The following is a 12,437-nucleotide window of genomic DNA, read 5'->3' on the forward strand; positions in this document are numbered from 1 at the left end:
CTGTTTTTGTTATAATGGTAATGTTCCAGCCAAGCTTATGTTCATCTCTTCTATTCCACTTCTATTCCACTAAGTACCTGCTACCTCTCACCAACATATATACCAATCTATCATGTAAGTCTTCCACCAAAGCTTCGACAGATGAAAAGAAACATGATATCAACTTTTAAAGCCAATATTAATGAGTTCAAGGGAGGACATTTTAAGAGGAAACAATGAACAGTTTATAGGATTGGACATGTAGAATCCATGCATTATTTACTCAAGTAGGGAAAGTATAATGCAAAGAATGAGAAATACCTCTTGCACTTTCTGGCTCCATGAGGGTAATGAGGTACAACAATCAAAGAATAGTGCAAGGCATGAAGACATATAGGGGTATGATATGTTATGAGAACACTTGAACCTTAATACATTTACATAAATGCAAACTTGTATCCTTTACCTCTCTTCCTTCTGGCATCACTTTGCTTATATTCATTTAACAAAGTAGCAATAACTGATACATTGAAGTCAATCAAATCTCCATATGTGCTCTTAGGCAGAGACCAAACTAAATTGAAATCTATCCTCTATGAAATCTCGACCATCAATAAACTTCTTGATCATGCAAGACAAAAAGAGACCGACTCAAAAGTTGTACAAAATTGACCAAAATCTGTACAGCTCAGTCAAACCTCAAAACATGGATGGCTGATGCTCAAATTCTGCTGTCTAGATATGATCAGAACTTCGAAGCTCAAATGAAGACAACAGCAAGAAACATCGTTGGCCTTGAGTGGTTGTATCTTCAAAATGTATATATACTATTAACTTGTCATTGAGGTGAGAATCATTATAAGAGCTTCCTGAGTCCCTCTAACTCACACTGGTTATAATAATATATCAATTCCAAGGTATGAACTCTTTGAAATCCCTCACTAGAGAGAAGTCATCTAAACACATGCACGAGGAACTATTCCGTTCACTGTTGGAACAAAATGTTATGAACGCTTGTTTCCATCATAAGCTTTCCGGTCTCCACAAACAAACATCCTATACCACCTCAACCTCCTTAAGGGAGAGAATATCATCACGTGGATGAGCTTCTTCAACTTGCACATCTACTTCACCACCAATTTGTACACCAATAGACACCCACGAAGAAGCTTGAACTCCAATCTGCAACAGGTTTGCATTAGATTATAGCAAAAAACCAGCAAGAATGAAAAGAGCAACCACCAGAAACCATTAATCAGGAGGAAAACCATGAGAATGTCTTTTGATCATACTATACTGGTATGTGTCTCAGAGAAAGGGAGAGGGGACAAGTTGATATTCCCTGTTCAGGTTAATCTTGAGACATTCGGGGAAAGTTCTAAGGCTTGCGTTAAAATTTCAGAGTGTTCTACATTTTCAAGCACCAATTCTGGCACATATTAAGTCAAGATCAGTAAAGGTCAACATGAATAGCATGACTTGGTGAAAATGAGCAGTAGTTAATCATAACTTGTGTCGACTTGCACTCATCAAACAGCACTAACACTGCCTTAAATAAGTGCTTTAATGATCCCATACAAGACACTTTCTTTTGGTAACTGAGAAATCCCTGAGAGCCAGTTAGCACAGGGGTTGAAACCCAGCAAACTATGGGCCTCACCCCTCTATCCTTCTTCACTTAAATATCGGGCTTAAATACTAGTAGAGTCCGTATCAGTACGTGCGTCTAACTCACACATCACATGATGGGTTCTTATCACTAGAACATAGCCCTGGGGGTTACAAAAAATAAGATCATTCTCCACTTAAATACTATGGTTTTGTCTCCAGCAGGGTTCGAAACAGTGATGACTGATGTGCGGCTAATCACACATCACGAGTTGTTCTTACCACTAGACTAAAATCCATGGGGCTACAAAATACAAGAGACTTTTTAACTCATATATTGCCTGTCAGAACATATCTGATCAACCCGTTATAAAAATCTCGAGCTGGGAAGTCTCATATAAATCCTAAACGACACAATATTTTATTTTTTTATGACCGTGGTGTTTGGGCCAGCTTTGGCGCACCTCGGCTAATTCCACGGGATACCTATCACCTCCCACCAGCAACAAATACCAGGTCACAACTCTATCCATCAAGTTTAGGACAGATGGAAAGAATCACCTAATGTTTTTTTGTCTCCACTGAGTTTGAATCTGAGACCTCAGGGTTCTCAACCACTTCATTGACCACTAGGCTACACCCCTGGGTGCAAACGACATAATATTATTATTTGAATAATATGATTATTTGAAAGGCTTAGCATCAATAAATCAAATTTAGATGTATACATAAGGGAAGGCTTATCATGCCCCGATTCGTCAAACAGGGTGGATGCGAGGAAGAACCTTGCTCACACTCATTTTCTATAGAAGTCTGAATCTGTGTTGCTTCAAATATAGGGATGGCAATTGGGGCGGGGAAGGGCAGGGTGGGGCAGGGCAAAGGCTTAACGGGGCAGGGAAGGACAATGCTTAAATAGGGCAGGGCTGGGCGGGGCGGGCCAAAACTTAAATTTTCAAAAATTTAAATAGGGCAGGGCAGGGCAGGGATAGGCTGTGCATTGATCCTTTTGGCCTATTTTTTCACTTCAACGCTGTTCATAGCTTTCTGAGACAAATTGCATCTAACTGTTTTCTATTGATATATGTTTCTCATTTGTTGAGTTGTTATAAACTCTGTAAACTAAATAAAGTTGGTCAGTAGGTTTCATGAAATTTGCAAATATTATAATTTTAATTTTAAAGTATTTAATTATTAGTCAAATTAATTCTCCGAAATTTAAATCTAGCAAGTATTTTGAAATGGAAGGGATATATAAGATATTAGGGGCAATGGCGTAGCCACATGTAGCGAAGAGTGGCCAGTCGAGCATCCTTCGTCGAAAAATTATACAAAGTATACAAGTCAAAAATTATTTTTCATACATATATATTAAATCTTGAATACCTTTAACGAAATTTCTAGTTTCACCACTGATTAGGGGCCATATGGCTATGGATAGTTTTCACTTTTTTCTTGAAATTATATTCCGAAATCATGTTTGGACTTATTATAAAATCTGAGATGCGATTTTTTAAACTTTTATATTTAATATCCTCTTGAGACCGAAGTCTAGTAACAGAAAATCTCCAATAAGCCTGTTAATGAACACTTAGTTACTGAATTGGCTTATGTGTTGGTAAGGACTGGTGCAAGAAATTTAGACCCTTTGATAGATCCTTTATGATGAATATTCTTGCGGTCCAGTTTAATGGTAGTCTCCCAGTTCCTCTTTTTTCTAAAACCAAGAATCCTATGAAGATTTCAACATTTAACTGTAGCTTAGTCTTGCATTGTTGTTGTAAATGGGGCGGGGTAGGGTAGGGCTTAACAGGGCGGGGTGGGGCAGGACAATTTATTTGAAAAATGCTAAATGGGGCAGAGTAGAGCGGGTCAAAATGTTAATAGGTCAAGGCTTGCCCCGCCCTATTTACATCCCTACTCAAATATCACATAAATCTAGATATGATAGGGACCTCAAAGATTGACTAAAAAGCAAGAAATTGACTTTGAGAAAGAAAAGGGGTGCCCTATCAGCAATGTAGAAACAGAGCTAAAAAGTAAAAAAGGGCCAACAGCAAGATTCATGTTACACATGAGTGCTCTAGCAAACATTTATAGGCATATTTTGAACACTTTGCACATGCTGAAAGAGTGACAAACCAATAATTGCAGTTCTGGTATCCAGCATGGTTCAAAGAAATTATAATCTCTTACCTCTGTCAACAGTATCGCGGCTATTCGGTCTTTGATGAATCTAAGGACCAGGGCACGAAAACGTTTCCCTTTCGGTTGCCTTCTCAAGTATTCCAATATCCAATAACGAAGACTGCTGCTGGAGAGTTTCCTTACAACTCTCGTTGTCATGTTTACTGTAGATGCAATGCCTTCCAGCTCCCCAGCTGAGAGAGGAGGAGAATCACCACGAAGAAAGGCTTTTACCTATATATACAACAAAATGAACATCAGAACCTCACAAAACATGTTGCCATTTTAATCATGCACACACCACTAGGGCTCAAAGCTACATGTTGCAGAATCAATTCATTAACATAGTAGACAAATGAGAAAACAACTGCATGCATAAAAGTTACTTGATATTGAAAAATGAAAGCATCAATCAATGAGAAAGCATTACATATACACTTGCATGAACTAAAACAACTCTATGTAGGATTTCCATCCAGGCTCGATTACAATGTAGAAGACAATCCATGCATATCTCATAGGCAGTGCCAAGTTGCAAGTTCAAGAATGTACTGTCTAATAGATAATGCTGAATAGTTTCATTTATTGCAACTGCAAAAAACTTAGCAGCAATAGTAGTTTGAAGAGCTTACCTGATAATGGGCTGCGAGATCCATATATCTTCGAATAGGGGAGGTAAACTGAACATAGCCTGGAAGTCCCAACACCCCATGGCGTATAGGATTCCTGAAATCCATTTCAGCTGCACGCATAGTTCGAACAATAGCAGCACTCCTAACGGGTCCTTCTGGAAGGTGTGCAAATGCAGAAGTGTCAATATTAGATTGAGGCTGTCCTCGGTATGGTAAAGGGATGTTGTTATGAGAACCAAAAGTGGCTATAACTTCCCCACAGAGTATCATCATCTCAGAAACAAGCCTCATAGCTGCATCAGCTTGGTTTTCAACATATAGCTTGATTGACGGCTCTGGATGATCCGGATTAGTCACCTTGATTCGCGTTTCTAAGGTGGCTGTGTCTATAGCACCCTGCAGAAACATTCTTTGTCAATTTTTTTTTGAGAAAGGTAAAGTTGAACATTCTTGGTCAATTTTTGGTTCTTGAGAATCAGAATACGCTGCAGCAAAATAGTAGACAATCTTCTAAAAACACTAGAACCAACATGGATAATGTCATGCAGAAGTAGTAAGCAATTACATGAATGCCAGTTATAGAAGTTTTTAAATGTTACTACAAGACCTCATACTACATTTTCAATCTGAAGCTGCATAAGAGCAGCTTCAAACAAAAGAAGCAGAACATAATAGGTGGAAACATAGAATTCAAAAAATCTCAAACAACATCAAGAATGGAAAATTGTGAAAACAATCATGGGCCAGATAACTCTCATGAATTATTGAAGTACATAAGCAAGCATCTGAACGCAGTAAATGCAAAACCAAAAAATGGCTAAGATAGTATACAGGCACTTATGTAAAACACAGCCTCCATGTAGCTGGGACAATAGCTCCTCTCAAGCAGAGTGTGGTGGAGAAAGGTGAAACTTGCTCTTAGTTTCCATCAACAGCCAAATAGTTATACATAGAAAGGATAATTTGAAGTTCGGCACATAAAAAGCAACTACCTGTTCTTGACGCCATCTTAACCGGAGTGCAGCTGCTTCAGAAAGAATTTTCAGCTCAATCTCTTCTTCAAGATTCAAATGAAGGAGCTCCGTTGCACTCTCATATGTCAACATATATGTCGGTTTGATGATTGAGTTTTCCACCGAGTATTCTGCAATGCTGCCAAATCCATTAGGTTAATGATTTTCTCTAAAATGTTCATTTCTTAAGCTTTTTAAAATCCAAAGCATGAACTCATTTAGAAACCAGTTCTCTTTGAAATAATAAGTTCCTGATATCATACAAATCTTCAAGATCCAGAAAATGAGATAAACAATTGACAGTTCATGACAAATCATTTTTATACAGAAAGTTAAGCTGAGCAGCAACCCAAAATGAATATTTAAGAAACTCCTCAATAATACACCCAATAGAGATACAGTAAATCAGGATCCAACATTGAAAGCTCCAAATTCCTATACTCCAGAATTGATGGGATCTCGGACAACAAAATTCTCAGTACAATTCTCATTAATAGCTAACCTGCCATCAGAACGCAGCACAACAGACACAGAAACAGCATTACACAGCTTTCCTTGCTGCAGACTCATGCCTTCCATGGCCAACCTTTCAGGAAACATTGGATATGTTGCAGTAGGCAAGAATATTGAAGTTCCTCTTCTTCTTGCATCCCTGCAAAGAAAGCAATATTAACATAATACCTCAGAAAGTTTTCGCTGAAATCAAATTTTAGGCATTTGACGATGTACTTGTCTATTATGCTTCCTGGCTGAACTAAACTAGTAGGATCTGCAATATGTATCCAAATTTTAATCCGGCCGTCCTGCAACCTTGTTGCACTCAATGCGTCATCAAGCTGCAATAGCTCATGCTTTAAGAACTTTGAGAATTATGTTGTAGAAACGGAAAAGGGCCAAAAATACCCCTGAACTATAGGAAAAGGTTTAAAAATACCCTTCATCCACTTTTTGGTCTAAAAATACTCTTCTACTCATCTTTTTGGTATAAAAATACCCTTCCATCCACCTTTTTTGGCTAACTTTAACCCTTGAACTAACAACCCTCTTTTTATTTTTTATTTTTTAAAAGTATTTATCATTTGTCATTTTCTTTTAGGATGAAATAAAAATCCCACCTCCACTAATTTTTTTCATAATTTATCTAAGCCAAAAACAATATACCTCTTCAAGACCCCAATTTTTTTTTTTAAAATCTAATAGTTTTTTATTACTATAGCTTCTTTTTTTCTTATTTTTTTATAAAGTTTGTTTTGGGATCATCAAGAGGGATATTTTGATTTAGATAAATTATGGGGAAAAATATTAAAAAATAGTTTTTTTATTTGCTGTAGTTTTTTTTTAAAAAAAACAATTTAGTTTTTATGGTCATCAAGCATGCATATTGTTTTGGTTTGGATAAATTATGAAAAAAAAATTGAAAAATTTATTGTAAAAATATTTTAGTTATACGTATTATTACAAGATAGTTTTACAATACCTATCTAAAAACTATCTTGTAATAGAAAAAAAATATTTATTTATTTTTAACTATCTTGTAATAACTAATTTAGTTTAAAATATATTTTTTACTATCTTGTAATAACTAAAAAATAATTTAGTTATACGTATAACTAATTTTTTTAGTTATTTTATTTATACGTATTGTAAAAAAATCAGAATTATTAAACAGTAAAAAAAAATCAAGCCAAGAACTAAAAAAAAATCTAGTCTTTTTTTTTCTGGTTAACTGGATAAAAAAATCCTAGTCTTGTTTATCAATATAGCTTTTAAAAAAAAAAAGGAGGGGGGTGGGGGGGTCTTAAAGAGGTATATTATTTTTGGCTTAGATAAATTATGAAAAAAATCTAGTGGAGGTGGAATTTTTATTTCATCCAATAAGGAAATGACACATGATAAATACTTTTAAAAAATAAAAAATAGAAAGAGGGTTGTTAGTTTCAAGAGTTATAGTTAGCCAAAAAGGTGGATGGAAGGGTAATTTTAGATCACAAAGATGAGTAGAAGGGTATTTTTAGACCAAAAGGTGGATGAATGGTGTTTTTAAACCTTTTCCTATAGTTTAGGGGTATTTTTGGCCCTTATCCGTTGTAGAAAATTGCATTTTAGAACTCCAACACACAGTCAAAGCACACAAAGACATAATTTTTTCATGAAACCACCATGTATAACGCACCTCATCAGCCTCATCAACATCAATCGCGTAAACCTTCAGGTGAGTCAGGTCTATTCTATCAGCCTAAGCACCAAAACAACAGTAAATCAATGGTTGATAAGATATAGGAAAAAAAAAGACAAGAACGAGTTTAGAAATAATAAATGCTTCAGAATTGTTTAGGCAATGAACATTTCTATTATGGTTCTAGAGAAACCAAAAGGTTTTCAGTGAAACCAAAAGTTTTGCACAAATAGAAAAACAGAGACGTTGAATTCCACTTAAAATATTTCTCCTTTAATCCTAATATAGAACTTTTTTTTATCAAGAATCCTAGTTTGACCAACTCCTCCTCTAAAGCCACTGGAGCAATTCCTTGGGCGCAACAATAAAGCTAATGGTCACCTATTCTCTCTGCCGAAGGTATATCGGAAACAAACTCTCTACCCATGAAGGTAGGGGTAGGGTCTGCATACATCTTACCCTCCCCATATCCCACTTGTGGGATTACACTGGGTATGTTGTTCTGGTCACATATCCCCCCCCCCCCTAACCCTCCCCCTCTGTGTGTAGATGTGCACGCACACAAACTTTTTGATCAGCATGTAGCGTCTTTTGTGTTATCAGATAGGCAAAGAGACAAACCGCAAAAATAATTGTTTTCTGGCAAAAAAACTTCATCTGCTCCACCTATGACTGCTCCTTTTAAGGCTAGTCTTCCCACTCATCAAGAACTTCACAAGTTTGCTAGAAGAACTTGGATTTTATACAAATCAAAACTATTTCATTGATGTCACACTAAGACGTACTGGAAATAACGGTGTTCAGTGGCTCAATTATCTTGTTTTAACATACTGTCACAATCCTCAGTACAAATGGGAACTTTCTCTTCCACCCAAAGTCCAAAAGGAACATGAAATAAAAAGAATTTGGAATTTTACAAAATGCAACACCAAAAAAGCTAGATTCAGAGGAATCCACACTCAATCTGTAACACCCAATCCAAAGGAAAAATAGTACGGCCAGACAGGCAAAAATATAGATACATATGTTGACGTCATAAGTAGAAATCTTAAAGGCAACAATACCTCATCAAGATCAGTCGATGCAGACAAAAGACTCTCTGTGGCCGACAGAATCTCATCTCGATGATCAGTAGGGAGGTTCAACTTTAACAAATCAAGATTTACATGTACAGGAAAATACCCAATATCTATGAGGAGGTTCACTGCTGAAGATGAAGTCTTCGCCAGTCCCATGGCCTTCAAAATCTATAAGAAAGGAAGACAAACAGCATGATACAGTTTTCTCTTTTAGTTTTCCGACCATTTGGATAAAGGAAGACAAACAGCATGATACAGTTTTCTCTTTTAGTTTTCCGACCATTTGGATAAAGGAAAGATGTGCATAACCTAGCAACTCAACAGGAAAGCAGTACAAGACCTTCAGATGGCAGTAAAACCAGAGCCTAACTTAACAAAGATAATAACTGTGATTCCCAAATAAATTCACGAGACTTTTCATCCAATAACCAAAGGTTTTTCTTTTTTTAACGAGAAATCCAATAACCAAAGGTTAAGAAGGTAATTAATTACCATCCCAGCTGTTTTCTTTTGATCATCGTTTTTGCAAGAATCAATGGCAAAAGCTTCAAGAGACTCTATCTTGTACCAAGTTTTCTCTTCAGCCTTCCAGGAAAATCTTGGGATTTTGTCTTGAGGAGGCATTTGTTTAGCAGATCGCAGGAACTGTATAAGTTCCTCAAACTCCTTCTCTGCAGTCTCTTTAGCAAGCTTCCTTCGCAAAAGTTCATCCACCTAAGTTTTTTGGACAGGCAGTTACTTGCATTGAAGAGTAAGCAAAATGAGGCATTCAGATTAACAAAGTAAGAAAATAGAGAGAAAATGTAAGCAAAGAAACCATGAAACATGGGATGTTTCAAAGGTATGTCTTAAGGTAACTCTATACAATATTATGAGAACTGATGGAACAAGTAAAAATACAAGTCCCCATGCATGTGTGTTGCACATGGTAGTGGCAAGAAGAACAATTCATTGATCTTACCCAAACATTTAATACACACACACATAAATTATATCAAAAGACATTGGTATTGAAATATCAGGTGAAAAGGAAAATTCTTGATGAACTTACTATCATAGAAGTTACATTCTTTACATTCTATTAATACTACATCATAAGACTGATGGAAAAAATGTTACAACTATTTAGGCTTTCTGGATTTAAACACTAATATCCACAATATGATCTTTTATACAAATAATAATATAAAACTAAATCTAAAAATACAGGTATTAGAATAAAAATAAAAAAATAAAAAATAATAATAATAATAAAAAATAAAAAATAATATATATATATATATATAAAGACTATAATAGAGAGTAAAATTCTAAATGTAATCTTTTTGCGATTTTATGAGTTTCTTATCTAATAAAGGGGAGTGTTAAAGCAACGGCAAAATTGTCTCCGTGTGACATATAGGTCATAGGTTCGAGCCATGCAAGCAGTCACTAATATTTGCATTGAGTATATATCACACCCTTTGGGTGGGGTGCGGCCCTTCCCCAACCTCTGCATGAATGTGGGATGCTTTGTGCACCAGGCAGCCCTTCATTAGTTTCTTATCTAATATCCGGATGGACTTTGTTTCTTCCTGTCCAGTTAGTTTTGTACACAGGTGGAAGTTCATGTGCTAGCCCCTATTTACTAACATTTGAGCAGATTGCCTGAATGGATTCTATCAGATTTCAAAGATAATCCCATTCATGTAAATCTAAACAAATCGTGCTCCATTGAAAGCAATCAAGATTCCCAAAATACACCTGTCTCGGATCTTCAATCCAGGAACAATCTCAGAAACAAATTCCAGAATAGAAAAGAATTGGAAAAAGCTCATAAAAGAGAAAAAAGAAACAACATAAAGCTAAGACCAAATGAGAACAGATGCATTTTCAGTTAACCAAAATAGCTGATGGAAGATTGTATCACCTGATTAGCAGTCCGAGGTCCATATACAGAGAGACCTTTTGACTCCAGAACTGCAAAGTACACCTCATCTCTTGATAACAGAAGGTGGGCGCAATAGGTCTCAAGAGGCTCCGCACTACCAAAAATCATCTGGTAGAACAAAAAAAGGTCATTAAAAGAACAATCGATGTCGACATCATGACTTACCGAGAGATTACCTCAGCTAGTTCTTGAACTGTTACTGATTTATTTTTCTCGAGAAGCTCATTCCATGCAAATTCAAGCAGTGCTGGATCCTATCAGTGGCACTCAAAAATTCAATCTTTATCCTAAAAAAGAGTACAGAACTGTATATTGTGTCTCTTCATCGTGTAGCAAGAAAGTTCAATTAAACAACAAGGGACAACCAACCAAGTTATCATGAGCTTTCTGTACAAATTCTGATATTTCTGTGGGCTCAAAGTTTTCAGCACCAGGAACAATAAAAGTCACTTGCTGTGGCTTAATGGAGGTTGTAATCCCATTCTGCATCATTAAAAAACAATAAAATAAACTAAAAATGCATCAGTGCCTAAGCAGCAAATAAGCCTAGTAATCCGGTAAGACAAACTCTTTAAGTATTTCTATTTACACCTGATCAGAAACCATCCAATTCTTTTTTCCGTCGGGTTTAAGAGCAACTGCTAGCAACAACCTTTCAGAATCCTTCTTGAACTCCAGCAATAATCCCTTTTGTAGTGTTCCCTTCTTCAACTTGTCCTCAAGCAGCTCTCCTGTGCTTAATAATTCCAGCCTATAAAAGATTCCACAATAACCACTCCTAATTTTAGACCTCAAAAGATAACAATTTTAACAAAAATCGTGAAAAATTAAGGGTTTTCAACATATTTGGCTGCTCGACCAAAATAATTACAGTGCTAGCCAAATATACAAATATATATATACACACACTAATTATCTATAAAACATGTTTATTATATGTAGAATAATACAAACTCAAACTTCGCCTCAATTGGTAAATAAGCACTCAAACTTTGGGAGTGAACATCTAGACACCTCATCTCAGTCTCAATTGACAACTAAACACTCCAACTCGTCAATGCTATGTCTTGTAAACACCCGACACTAACATGACACATAAATTGGAGGTATCTAGATAATCATTTTGTAAGTTAGAGTGTTCAATTGAAATAGTGAAAACGAGTTGAGGGTTCAATTGAAATAGTGAAAACGAGTTGAGGTATCTTGCATACTCGAAGTTGGAATGTTTACTTATAAGCTGAGGCTAAATTTGAATGTCTTTGTTTATGTATTATAACTTATTGCCTTATATGTATATATATACACATTAATATGCAAAAAAAATACATTTTCAGTAGAAATCACAATGGTACTACAAAATGAGCAGAAGGTACTTGCTAGTAGCACGAACTCTGCCACGTTTGTGTATAGAAGCAAGCTCTTCCATGAACATTTCGACGAGGTTATTAACTGAATAAATCCGAACGGTGACATGGCTGTGCGGATAAGGCGCACAACGGAGAAATGAATGTGTATTCGAACGGTTTCTATGTCGAGAAGAGGCTGTTAATTGACGGAGACAGCAGCATCGGCGGGAGACTACGAGCGGCGGCGTTGCGGGGGAACGGAAAATTACGCAGCTGCTCATGGCGCGAACCGCCATGGTTTGTGTCTGTGTAGGAAGCTAGAAATTGGTGGTTGAGATAGTAGCAGATGTCATGTTTGATGTGTGTGTTATATAGAGAAGAGAGAAAAAGAGCAATTGGGGATTTGGTTTTACAAGAGGCTTTGGTTATATTTTCCTTTTTCTTTGTGTATCTAATGGCACTCGACTAAATTTGAATTTTTGTATTA

The 12,437-nt window shown here is 36.2% G+C and overlaps 1 protein-coding gene across 2 annotated transcripts; it reads right to left on the reverse strand.

Annotated features, from left to right (window-relative positions):
- Positions 1 to 373: 373 nt before the first annotated feature.
- Positions 374 to 12,378, reverse strand: LOC129882258 (ribonuclease II, chloroplastic/mitochondrial). 2 transcript variants are annotated; one of them, XM_055956466.1, is made up of 14 exons: positions 11,978 to 12,378; positions 11,196 to 11,355; positions 10,974 to 11,087; positions 10,781 to 10,858; positions 10,584 to 10,712; positions 9,167 to 9,388; positions 8,660 to 8,842; positions 7,593 to 7,655; positions 6,149 to 6,222; positions 5,922 to 6,071; positions 5,399 to 5,558; positions 4,407 to 4,802; positions 3,784 to 4,008; positions 374 to 1,161 (listed from the first exon to the last, which is right to left on the reverse strand). In XM_055956466.1, exons 1-14 carry the CDS (start codon positions 12,244 to 12,246, stop codon positions 1,036 to 1,038), a joined length of 2,349 nt encoding a protein of 782 aa, XP_055812441.1. In that variant the 5' UTR covers positions 12,247 to 12,378; the 3' UTR covers positions 374 to 1,035. The 2 variants fall into 2 exon arrangements, with proteins under 2 accessions (XP_055812441.1, XP_055812440.1); XM_055956465.1 differs by having other exon boundaries at positions 6,149 to 6,255; positions 11,978 to 12,377.
- Between the last annotated feature and the right edge of the window lie 59 nt (positions 12,379 to 12,437).

Source organism: Solanum dulcamara, chromosome 3 (genome assembly GCF_947179165.1).
Source record: "Solanum dulcamara chromosome 3, daSolDulc1.2, whole genome shotgun sequence".
Classification (NCBI taxonomy): domain Eukaryota; kingdom Viridiplantae; phylum Streptophyta; class Magnoliopsida; order Solanales; family Solanaceae; genus Solanum; species Solanum dulcamara.

Bases quoted from the DNA above. Each gene is read 5' to 3' on its own strand.
- LOC129882258 (XM_055956465.1), bottom strand. From the start codon at position 12,246: ATGGCGGTTCGCGCCATGAGCAGCTGCGTAATTTTCCGTTCCCCCGCA. The intron at 11,356-11,977 runs GTACCTTCTGCT...AATCTTTTATAG, and splicing joins AGAGTTCGTGCTACTAGCAA to GCTGGAATTATTAAGCACAG. The intron at 5,559-5,921 runs GTTAGCTATTAA...TGGATTTGGCAG, and splicing joins GTGCTGCGTTCTGATGGCAG to CATTGCAGAATACTCGGTGG.